Source organism: Sceloporus undulatus, chromosome 1, assembly GCF_019175285.1.
Source record: "Sceloporus undulatus isolate JIND9_A2432 ecotype Alabama chromosome 1, SceUnd_v1.1, whole genome shotgun sequence".
NCBI classification, from domain to species: Eukaryota; Metazoa; Chordata; class Lepidosauria; order Squamata; family Phrynosomatidae; genus Sceloporus; species Sceloporus undulatus.
The window spans coordinates 135,728,844-135,741,624 of record NC_056522.1 but is presented as its reverse complement, the minus strand read 5'-3'; the positions used below and the strand labels follow the sequence as shown (position 1 = coordinate 135,741,624).

At 39.8% G+C, this 12,781-nt stretch overlaps 1 protein-coding gene across 1 annotated transcript in view; it reads right to left on the bottom strand.

Annotated features, from left to right (window-relative positions):
- Positions 1 to 6,665: 6,665 nt before the first annotated feature.
- The window catches only part of MYT1L (myelin transcription factor 1 like), a 409,399-nt gene continuing 403,283 nt past the window's right edge, over positions 6,666 to 12,781 (bottom strand). Inside the window, 2 exon segments of the mRNA XM_042477632.1 lie at positions 6,666 to 9,484; positions 9,810 to 9,953. Of these exon segments, the coding sequence (XP_042333566.1) occupies positions 9,344 to 9,484; positions 9,810 to 9,953 (285 nt within the window). The 3' untranslated portion in view covers positions 6,666 to 9,343.

Sequence of the window (12,781 nt, the reverse complement as noted above, 5' to 3'; positions counted from 1 at the left end):
GCCTGAAGGGCAGGAACTTAAGTTCCCAAACAGGTTGAGACTGGAAACTGCAGAGTGCTTCTCTGTTGCTGGCGATCTTGATATTAAATCTGTTTGACTGACTTTCCTTGGACCTATCTTTTGCCTTGCATCCTGAAGGATACCTGGCATGAGTCAAATGAGAATATGATTCCGTTCTCTGTTTCCTCACTTCTCATAAACGTATCAGAACGATCACACAAGTATGCTGTTGCTTCCCAGTATTTAACAGTGTGTAGAATTTTTTCAGTCTATTCCTCCCCCAGCAGATTAGATCTCAGTTTAGAGAAAGTAACTTCACTTCACCTCACCTCTTTCAAAGCAGTTTTTGAAAGCCTTTTAAGGTGCTGCATAAAGAATTGGACTGAACATCATCTGAGGATGATGGGGAAATCCCTGAAAATTTATTAGCAGCAGTTACCATAAGCAGAACCATTCACAAGAAGCTTGCTTCTAGATCTATATTTGAATATTGAAAGGGGGTGGGGAGATCTGCCTTTTTAAAATGTCTTAAAGTATTCCCCTGATGATTTTCTTGATTGTTAATGAGGTCAGTTATCTCTAGTTTTTAAGGAGGTGTTGCCTCTAATGAATTGTTTTGTTGTAAGTGTTCACTTTAGGGTCACCGTAAGTCAACAATAAGGCACCCAAGTGTTTTATTGCTGTCTTCTAATTTTTTAGCAATCAGTTTTGTGACTTATTTATTTGTAAGCCATTTTGAGATATTTAAAATATTTTTTAAATCAACTGTTTTTGCACAATTACAGAGCTCTGCAGTCCTGATTTAAGCTTTTTTTTAAAAAATTAAATTTTGAGTCTTTAGAGCTTCAAAATTGCACTAAAAACATGGGGGAAAAATCATTTAAAAAAAGCAAGGAGGAAGAGGAAAAAGGGGGAGGTGAGGACAATGACACCGCGTGACTGCCAATCATGTGAACGGGCCAGGAATGGTTTTTCACACCTGGGGCACTGCATGATTGGGAGTTCATTCACATGTTTCCACCATGAATAAAAAGGGACGAGTCAAGAATAGGGCACCTATGAGGGGAAGTGGCATTGTGCGATCAGCATTGCTGATGATAGTGGCATACCTGCAATGGGTGTTACCCAGTGCAGCAGATGGGGCTTCTGAGGGGCAGGGCTTCTGGGGCAATGTGCACTCCCCCCCATCGCCCTGTCCTTTTTTTGATGAGGAAAAGGATGGGACAGCACATGGAGGGAGCACGCACAGGGCACGGGGGGGGTGTGTGTGTGCAGGGATGGTGCAGAAATGAAGCATCCCTGCGAATGGCACATGAGTGTAGAGCAGTGGGGGGGCAGTGCATGGGATAGTGCAGGAACAGCATGTGGGGACAGTGCACAGGGGATGGTGTATGTGAGGGGAGTGCACAGAGAATAGTGTTCAGGGATAGGGCATGGGTTGCATGGGGACAGCACACAGGGGGGAGGGCCTGACTGGATATAACTCCTCTTCTGGGGTGTCACTCAGTGCAGGCAGCATCCCCTAAAGACATCAGTGGCTCATGCCACATCCTTTCATGGGGGAACTGTGGTTTAAATGCTGTGTGTGATAATCTCCTGAGTCTACAGGTAACAGACTCAGATTTTCACTTTGTGTGCATGTGTCCTCAAATTGCCTGTCAGCTTATTTTGACCCACTGAATCTTTGATAAGGTTTTCTTTACCAAGGAATACTCAGATGTAGTTTTGATCGTTCCTTCCTCAAAAACGCATCCTATAACATCCGGTCTTTGTTGGAAAATTTTCATTCAAGTACTAATCAAGTGTGCTGGCCAAATGGCCGTAATAAAGTTGTTGTTGTTGTTGTTGTTGTTATTATTATTATTATTATTATTATTATTATTATTATTATGTACTAATCAAGAGTGACCCTGTCTAGCTTCCAAGATCAGATAGGATCTGGTGCCTTTAGGGTATTTAGGCCTTGTTGTTGCTGTGTGCCTTCATGTCTCCGATTGACTTATGGTGACCTAAGGCAAACCTATCGTGGGATTTTTTTGGGCAGGTTTTGTTCATAAGAGGTTTGCCATTGCCTTCCTCTGAGGCAGGGCCGCCTCATCCATACAGGTGAACTAGGCAGCCACTTAAGGCACCAAAATTTTGGGGCAGCGCGGCAGCTTCGGAGGCTCACTTTCCTATGGGGATCCAGCCCAGAGGGAAGGAAGGCAGGCAGGGAGGCAGCTTTGTGGCAGAGGTGGGGAGCCAAGAGCCAGGCATCTATTCCCAAGACTGAGAAGCCAAGAGCAGAGGGCAGCAAGGACTAGAGCGCAATGGGCACCCTGGGCTGTTGGGAGCTGCTGCTCCTGCTGGCACTGGGGGGCCTGGGCCAAAGGGGAGAGCTGGGCCAGCAAGGAGGGCATCAAGAAAAGCACTGGCATTTTCATGGAGGACAAGCAGTGGCTCTCCTCCATCTCCCAGTGCAGTGGCAAGTTCAAGCACTGGGACCGCTTCCAAAGTCTCCCTCTCTCTCTGCCTGCCAAGGGGGGGGCTTGGGGCTGGAGGGCAAGGGGGGCATTTTTCTTCACTAGACAGCCAGGGAAGAAAGGGGGAGAGAGAGAAATAGTCCCAGGATGGCCCCAGACCAGCCTCTGTGGGGGGGGGGAGAGGAGGAGGAGGCAGGGAATGAGAGGAAGAGATGATGATGGATGAGGGGATCTTGGGAAGGATGAGGATGATGGATCCTGAGAAGATGAGAATGATGCAAAAGGAGAGAGAGAGAGGAGAAGAGGAGAGCGAGAGAGAGAGGAGGAGGAGGAGGAGGAGGAGGGCATCTTGATAGAGCATGAGGATAATGGGATCAAGGTGAAGAGGAGGGGGAAGAGGAAGAGGAGGGGACCATGCCAAAGATGATGAGGAGGATGGAATCTTGAGGGAGATGAGATGATGATGGTGGTGGTGATAATTATGGAATCTTGTGGAGGATGAGGATGAGGTGAAGAGGAAAAGACATGCAGAAGATGAGGAGGAGGAGGAGGTTGGGATCCTGGAGTGGAAGAGGAAGGTGGGACCTGCAGTGGGATGAGGAGTAGGGTGATAAGATCGGGAGGAGGAGGAGGAAGAGGAGGGAACCATGCAGAAGATGAGGATGGGGAGGATGGGATCTTGAGGAGGGCAAGGATGATGGGGTTGGGGTGAGGAGGAGGAGGATTGGATCTTGAGGAAGATGATATGATGATGACAATGATGAAGTGATGATGATGGTACCTTGAGCAGGATGAGGATGATGGAATCGGGGTGAAGAGGAAGAGGAAGAGGAGGGGATCTGGAGGCCAAGGATGATGGGATTGGGGTGAAGATGAGGTGGCTGGGATCCAGAGTAGGATGAGGGCTATGGGATCGTGAGGAGGAAGAGGAGGTGATTTGGAGGAAGAGGAGGAGGAGGAAGATGGGACCCTAAGTAGGATGAGGGGATTGGGTGGAGATGGTGAAGACGAAGAGGAGGAGGAGGATGGGATCCTGAGGAAGAGGAGGATAAGGATTCCTCCCACCCACCATCCCTGCCTCCCTCCCTGGGGCTGAACAGAAATCAAGGGGTGAAAATAATTATGAGGGGTGACAGGGGGTGCCAAAATATTTTTCGCCTAGGGTGGCCAAATACCTAGAGCCGGCCCTGCTCTGAGGCTTAGAGTATGTGACTTGCACAAGGTCACCCAGTGAGTTTCATGGCCGAAAATCAAGACTGAGTCGTAATGCAACACTCAAACCACTATGCCAATTTCTTATTTAAGCCTTACAAGTCTATAAATTTAAGTCCTCCCCCCCAAAAAATTGTGCCTGAATGACCCGACTACATATGAATTCAAAAGACTACAGAAGGAACAATGTAAACAGAGTCCTGTCAGAGTCCGTATCTATGGTTCTTTTCTTTCCATCATGCCAGTCATAACTTCACTTGACCCCATATTTCTTGGATTGATAAGTGCACATCCTGTCCTTTTACATGCTACAACTTCTGGAATACACACACACATACACTGTTGATTTTATAGGACACATCCATAATTTGTTAAGCTAGGTGGGCAAGTTGCAGCCTGTGGGCTGCATGTAACCCTTGAGACCCCAAACTAAGACCTTCCATAGAAAAAGAAAAGAAATATCGCCAAGTGTTGGTTGATTATTATTTTGTCTGAATCCTGGCCAAATAAATGTGGTAGTTCACCAATGAGGAAGGCTCTTGTGGCCCTCCAGTTGTCACTGGATCACAACTGTCTGCTGGCTGTTAAGGCAGGTGTGAGAAAGAGGACATTTGTGGTCATGGTAATACTGTCACAATCATGAATATGAAGCATGGCTGGACAGGGAGCAGGTATGGATGTGTCAGTTTAGGTGACTATGTAGGATGCCAACCATAGTTTTATCAATGGTATACTGTATATAGCTGGGTAGTGGAACTCCAAACCATATGAGAACTGTAATCTGTTTGTGTTTTTGTATGTTTATGCATATATGGCTATCTTGTCCCTAAATTGTTACTAATTGGTTTGGCCACTGGCTTCTGCAGGATTTATGGACAAGATTGCAAATTGTATTTTTATATGTGAATTCAAAGGCTTTCATGGCTGGCGTCAATAGTTTTTTGTGGGTTTTTTGGGCTATGTGGCCATGTTTCAGAAGAGTTTCTTCCTGATGTTTTGCCCTGAGGCCTGCCATTAGCAACAGAACAATACACATGCAAATCACTCCTGCTTTCCCAGGTTCGCACAGTGTGTGTGTGTGTGTGTGTGTGTGTGTGTGTATATATATATATATATATACACACACACACACCCAACTCCTTTCCAGGCCAGCATTCTCTGAAGATGCCAGCCACAGATGCTGGTGAAATATCAGGAAGAAACTCTTCTAGAACATGGCCACATAGCCCAAAAAACCCACAAAAAATGATGTATTTTTATAGTTAAAATATTCTCTCTCTCTGGCTTTGCTTCGCGAACGAAGATTCAGGAAGGACTCATCCCGCGCTTTGTACAAGCGCGTTGGTGACTAAAAAGGCCAATTCGGAATAAACAGGTCCGGTTGCAGAAAGCACAGCAGAAAGTCTCCTTGGGTGATGTTTCCAGGTTGCGGTTCTTTTTGCATTGTCGTTTCTCTTCGAGGCTCATTCGGTGTGATTTTTCGAAGAAGACTGCAGCGTCATGGATAGTTAAAATATTACTTATTTGATAACTGATAGTATATTATAACAATTGGTTGAAAAGTTACAGAGGGGGAAATCACAGTAAAATGATGATAAATTAATTTAGTGCTTTCTGCAGTGTTAATTTACCCTGTGCCAATGGGATTTAGGGTGCAGACTATACATGGTTATGATGATAGGATGGATATATGGCCTGCTGGTCCAGATACTTAAGTATGCCTAACCTGATGTCATGACACTGGGTTCTACTCAGCCTGCCTATCCAATTATCTATAGCATTCACTTCAGTAAGGTACAAACCACATCCACAAATGTTATGTATTTTCATGTATATATTTAAAATCGCCTGTGCCTTGAATTCTGGAGGCTAGGTGCATGAAATGGTGAAGCTAGCAGGTGCAGTTGCAGTTTCCATTTGCACTATGTATAAGTGGTGCTGTATCAGTCATTTGGCTGTGGTTTGAGAGTAATGAACTGCTGAAGTGGTTTACAGCTTTCAGTGTCTCAACTGTAACTATTATAGACATAGTAAAATAAATGTGTTAATACAGTCCGCCCTTCACCCGTTCCGGACTCCCCTACATATGGGGAAAAGAGTGTATGCTCAAGCCCCATAGGAAATAATTATGCATGTGCACACAGCAGTACACGGGAGGATGGTGCGGGTATGTGCCTCATTACTTCTAATGGAGCTTGCCTTCCGCGTAAGCTCAAAGCTGCGGAAGGCAAGCCCGCTAGTACATTTGCTAGTACATTTGAAGTATTACATATTACTCACAAGTTAGGACATAGAGGAAAGCACACGCAGTTACTCAGAAGAATTTGAATACGAGTCTGTGGTGTGATGTAGATTCATAGATGTCAGCTACAGCCTAGTGATCTAGAGACTCTCAGATGCATATAGCAGACTGTATACTGAAGTGCCAAGGAAGTGTAAGTTGAATATTTTGTGGAGATCAATCCCCTCCAGTGAAATTAAAATACAGTGTGCCCTTCCCATCCACAGAGGTTTGATTCCACACATCCCCACAGATTGGAAAAGACACAGGTGCTCAAGCTCATATTAATCAATGGGTGGTAATGTGCATGCACCCACGTTGGCATGGCTGCGTGCATGTGTCACCATTGACTAATATGAGGTGATGCAATATGCAGGAACTCCAATCCATGGCTAGCCCACTGATACAGGGGCCCACTGTAGTAATTGAAAATCCTTGTCCACAACAAATGTAAGTGTGAAAAGTTCTTTGTAATGAGTTGTTTAAAATGTGATTTTAATCGCCTGGATTGCACTACACATGGATTGTAAATTTATCTGCTTTTAACCATGCTGCTACAGAAGAATTAGCAATCTGGTTTGATAATGAAAAAACTAAATCTGATGAGGAGACTTTTTTAAAGAATTAAAAAAAGGTGCCATCAGTACTTAGGGTGAAAGGAAGAAAATTAACAACTCACCAGAGAACAGCTGTGCTACGAATGTGGCAACACATTTTTATTTATTTATTTTATTTAGAGTAAGATGTGTTCACATCCAGCATGACAAAATTTGTACAAATTTCACAATTTAAAAATGAAGTTATCACAGCAACTTGTGATTTCACACATTTATAGCAAAATTAAAATGTCAACAAACCCATGCTGTGTAGTACAAAAATAAATCAAACCTCAGTTCCACAGAGAGCACAATAAGTAGTTTATACAAAATTCTGTCTTAATAAATGATCACTTAAATTAAACTCCGAAATGAAAATGAACAATAAGTTAGAATAAATAAACTCTGATGACTCACAATAATTTCAGATGAAAGGTCAGCATTCTAATATGTGACACTTTTGTGATCCCTATATAATAGTCACAGATAACTTTTGATTTGATAGTATGTACCAACATTAGATGAGTAGCGCGGATTTGTGCTTAAAATCCCTTTTCCATTGTACATAGGTGATAACAATAAGAATCCAAAACTGATACTATCTATTACTCTACAGAAAGCGTTACTATATTGGCAAAGAAGCTGCAGACACAATGCAGTGGAAAAATGCATATGCCATTATGGACAATGAGAGCCCTAAAAGGAGGCTAGGGCAAAAAGTACAATATATATGGCAGAAGGTGAACAACAAGCACCTTGCTTCAGCTCTCAAAAAGGCAATTCTGAGCATGGCAGCTACAACTAATAGCACAACAGAAATGAGGGCACTATACAGAGATGATCCTGCAGAGCCCCAAAGTAATTACATAATCTTCTCCCAGCTAGTTATTAAAGTCCTCGTGGAAAACTGTAAGCTTTTTGTACAGTGAATAGTATAAAGTGCCGCTGGGATATACATATATTTATACATATATATATACCGAGGTTGAATATTGTATCAGAATATTTGTTGTGAGATCCCTGTAGTCTCCCCTTAGCAATATTATTGGATTAGCCACATTGGCTTCCACTCTAATTTGTTCAAATTTAGTGTCACGACGCTAATGACACAAGAAATTGCACACCTCCGTATGGATATATAGGGCAAGGTAAGTGCAAATAGTCAACTGGCACATTGTGGGGACAATGACCCTGTAAGTCCTGTTCTGCTAAAAATATTTTATTTTATTATTATTATTTTTTTACAAAACCCATCTTTTTTCATAACAAAATTTTTAAAGTACTTTTGTACTTTCTGCATAACATCAAGACATGGAAGGAAAAGATATGCTATCAAATTGAAAGTAACTTAACATCTGACAAATACAACACGCCATCTGAATTACTACTTTAAATGGGAAACAAATATGTTGCAAGAAAAAGTGGTCTTATGCATACATATAGTGCAGTTATTTTGAAGAAATAACAATCAAATCTGAAAAGTACAATACTTTTTTAAGCTTGAAATGATGCAATTTAAAGCAAAAAGTGCCAAAGTATATTTAGTTACATTAAAATTTTGATTGCATTCATTTTTTTGCAATAGGTAAGAGTAGAACAAATAGATAGCATATGGAAATGCCACAGTAATAATGATTGTACGCCAACAAAAATAAGCAGAACCTAAAGGTAACAAAGTGAAAAGATCAGATTAACTGAACTGTATTGCATTTCCTACACAAGTGTAGCAATGAATCCAGGTCAGTAACTGCTGTAATGATAAAACTTTTAGGTTCGTTCCCAAATTAATTTTTTTTAAAGGCAATATTTCTTTTAAACTATTGCCTTTTGCCTTAAGAAGGAAAGACTGAACTTCTGAAAAGATGAACTACAATGCTGTAACAGATAACTCAGACGGACACTTTTAAAGAGTCCTGGAGAGATAAGAGGATATTGGTCCCAAAGTATATTGGAAAAGAAAAGTTGAAATCTTCACGTTGTCCACCTCTGATAGAGCTCCTGTCAAATGGATGTTCCCATATCCATACCATGTAATGCTTAGAAGTTAATTAAAAAGTGCTGTTTAAGCTGCTTTGAATCTTCTGTCAAGTTTCCATGGCTTGATGTTGTCTTACAATAAATTACTCATTTTACATCTCACATCTAATTCATGCCCTTTATTTGGAATTCCAAAACCCCCCTTTTTATTGCCCCCACCACATACCATCTTCTGAAAACAAAAGTCACAATATTTTCAAGCATTGTTCAAAAATAAAGCATTTTTGCAACCAATTCTTGCTATGAAACAATATGCACACAAATTTCTTAATTCCCATAAAATCCTCCAGCATGAGACAAAATGAGCGTGTTTAAAAAGTGGCTGCAGACTGCAACATTGTCATTCAAAGCGGGCTTTTCTTTTTTTTTCTTTTTTGTGTCCATTTCAGTTCAAAATACTAAAACATTTAATCACTAAAGCATTAAAAAGAATTTACACTCTATTTATTTTGATCAGCTTACCTCTTCAGAAATATATTTACCCCAAAAATGTGCATACATTAGCAGCTATAAACATTACATGGCATATCACACTATGTCAGCTTATATGAAAACGTACAAAATGTGAATGTATTCAAAAAACTATTCTGCACTTACTATCTTTAAAGCAAGACATAAAATTATTATGAAGTCTTGTAAGCATAACACTGTTTCAAACAGAAAGAAATATATAACACTTTCTGGTAAATTACAGCAGCAAAAAACAAGAGGCATCATTTTTTTAAAGGTAAGATTTTCACCACTACAGCAGCTGTTCACACCTGAATTCCTCTCACAGCCTGCTTTATATTTTCCAGTAGGGCTTTATTTTCTGGACTCTGATAACGATCTTGATTTGTATACATGTCCGTCAAAGTGGTCACGTAAGCATCAAAATTTTGTTCATTGATTGGTTCCTACGAGATATTAAATAGTAGTTCATATACAACTTTTATTTGCTTAACAGTATATTAATTTATGCAAAACAAATATCAAAGCACACTGACACCATTTTCTTAGCACATTAAACAGCCTAGTTCAGAGCTTACTTAATTTTACAGGAGACATCGGAATTGGCCCACCATGTCTTTTTTAGCAGTTAAATTTATCTTTATGGATTCAGGGTTGATACCGCAAATCTCCATCTGGTTGAGGAGCCATAAACATAAAAACAAAAAGACATCTACTGCATGAGGTGAAGGAGACTGCTAAATTCCTTAACTTGTGCCCTCAGTCACTTACCATATGTGGTAGCTGGATATTAGCTAGACTATGAATTAAAGACTGGCTTAAATTGGCCAATTCATGAAGAAGAGACTCATTTTGTTGTTCAATTACTTTGTTTTCCTCTTCTATCGTCTTCAGATTGCTTTCCATTGTGGTAATCTAAAATGAACAGATGAGTGTACAATGTAATACATGGCTGATCATTTTGGAAGAGAAAAAAAATATTTTATCTTATTTTGTCTCCCCATCCCCTTTTCTTCAGCAAGAACATCTTGTAAGCAGAGTAGCACTCACAGGAATTCTGGATGAAAGCCATTATGTTAGATGATTGAAAGTGAAGTTTGCTTATATCAAATCAACTTTAAAAAAAAATCAGTCTAAAAATTGTCTTGCCATTGCCCATGCTTTGTAATACAAAGCATTTAGAGTCCAAACAAATGATACACTGACAGTGTAAACAGATTTTGTTAGCAAGTTCTCTCCTGAATAAAGAAATTGCTTGATATGAATCTGAACATCCAATGTCAACTAATAATTCCAATCTTTAAAAAAGGGATAGACAGGATTTTGGTAACTATCACCCAATAAGTCTTTTATTGGTAGTGGGCAAACTATATGCTAGTTATTTGGATTTGAGATTACAGAGTTGGATGAATGCACAAGCTTTGATAGGTCCAGAGCAAGCGGGCTTTAGAAGACATATGTCTACTGTGGACCACATAACAGTGCTTTCATTCCTTGTAAACAAATACCTGTCCCGCCCTAAAGGTAAACTATATGCGGCTTTTATTGATCTGAAGGCTGCTTTTGATTCAATTCACCAGCCTTCACTTTGGGACAAATTGAGTAGGATTCATATACTGGTAGATCCTCGATTGTTGTTTCTTTTAAGCCAACTCCATACAAATAATCATTGTAGAGTGAAATTTTCTGAAACGGGCCTATTAACAGACTGTATCTATTCTGGTATAGGAATCAGACAGAGTTATGTGTTGGCTCCTCATCTGTTTAATCTATTATCAATCAATACAATTTATTGAGTAGCCCAAGGGCCGTTTCAAAATACTAGTAACATAATAAAAAGCAGTATCACACAGCTATATATAAAATGTAAATACAGTGCACTAGGTGCAATAAACCTCCATACAATATAAATACATATGCATAACCTAAGCGTGCACCAGAACCAGAACATGCACTACTTGTCTACAGCTTATGTATATCTAAAAGATATACAATATGTGCTAAAGGATATACTAGTAAACAGATAAAATAAAATAGTTAACAATTAAACAATAGTATGTAAGATAGTTACCATAGGGAATAAAACAGAATTAAAATTGGAATTGAAATGGGAGGCAAAAGTGGACAAGATTCAAAAATCTCTATTGCTACAGCTCGGTTCCTTCATAAAGCATCGCTGTTGAGATCTAGATATGTTGGAATGATTGGTGTTAATTGTAAGGGGGATGAACAGATTTGATGTATGTCGACGGATATTTTATGTTTAATCTATTAGTTGCTGATCTATCTGCTTTTATGACCACAGTAGATTCTCCCCCAGCTTCACTGGGAAATAGTCCACTTTTTGTACTCCAATATGCCGACGATATTTTATTACTCTCTCTATCTCAGGTGGGTTTGGTAAGAGCCTTGAAAAGATTTTCTGAATATTGTGACAAATTTCACCTACTAGTAAACTTTGAGAAATCCAAAATATTGGTATTTTCTAAGAGATTTGTACCAGGAACGTAGAAGATTGGTAATCAAACAATTGAGCAGGTCAAAAAGTATGTTTACCTTGGTGTCCTTTTTCAATTTACCGGGCAGTTGAGTAAACAGAGAGATAAAGTAATACAAACAGGGGAAAGTTATACAATCTTTTTATTATAAAAAAAGGCAACCAGGATATTCTACTGGCCTTAAAAATTTACAAAGCCAAATTAAGACTGCAATTATAGCATATTCACCTGGATTCCAGCCTTTAATAAGGAGATTGAACATTTGCAGACACATTTTTTCAGAAGATTATTATCTGTACCTCCATGTGTATACCATCTGACTCTTTATGTGGAACTGGGATTGAATGCTCTTGAAACTGAAGCTTGGTTGATGACTTGTAGGTTTGGGTTTAAGATAAATTTCAGACCTAATAGATCCAGTCTTTTATTTGATGTTTACTATGCCAGTTGGGCTAAATTTTATGAAAGCAAACTAATTTCTGTGGGTTTAAGTTTTGATTCTCTCCTTTTACTAACCAAAAAGGACTGTCTTGAATCTATTAGGGTATGCCTTGCAGAGAGAGAACATCAACTGACATATCCAACTCCTCCTAGAGTATGTTCTCCAGCGATGCTCGGTATCCCCCCCCCCTTGCAGGGTAGGATTCCGGATTATTTTCAAACCCTTTCACTGCTGGTGTCGAGGAAGGCCTTTTTGTTTGCAAGATTGAATGTACACCCCTCAAATATGACCAGGGGCAGATATTTGCATTTTTGTATCGTGTATGTTACTGTGATCAAGCTCCAGATGTTCTCAATCATATTGTATTGCTTTGTCCATTGTATATAATTCCGAGGGAGAAATTGTTCAGAAAAAATGGAAATGAATATCTGTTTGGATGGGTTATCAATGGAATACTTATTGGAAGATCGGAACCCAGATATTACCAGGCCAATGGCCAATTTTCTGGTGGAGGCAACAAGAATATGTCTTAAATTTTAATAATGATCGTGAAGTTATACTGTAAATGTATGTTGTTGTTGTATGCCTAATAAAGGTTGACTGACTGACTGACTAATAATCACATTTCTGCTGGTAAAATACCCCAAGTATCCAAAATATGTATTTGTGTGTCTGTGTGGTATGTATGCACTTTTTAATAAGAAAATAGGGGGGAGGTATTTTACCATGAATCCACTCTACTGTTCTTGTCATGATAAAGTCTGTCTGTCACTAATCAAAGTTATTAAGAATACAAGAGGGAG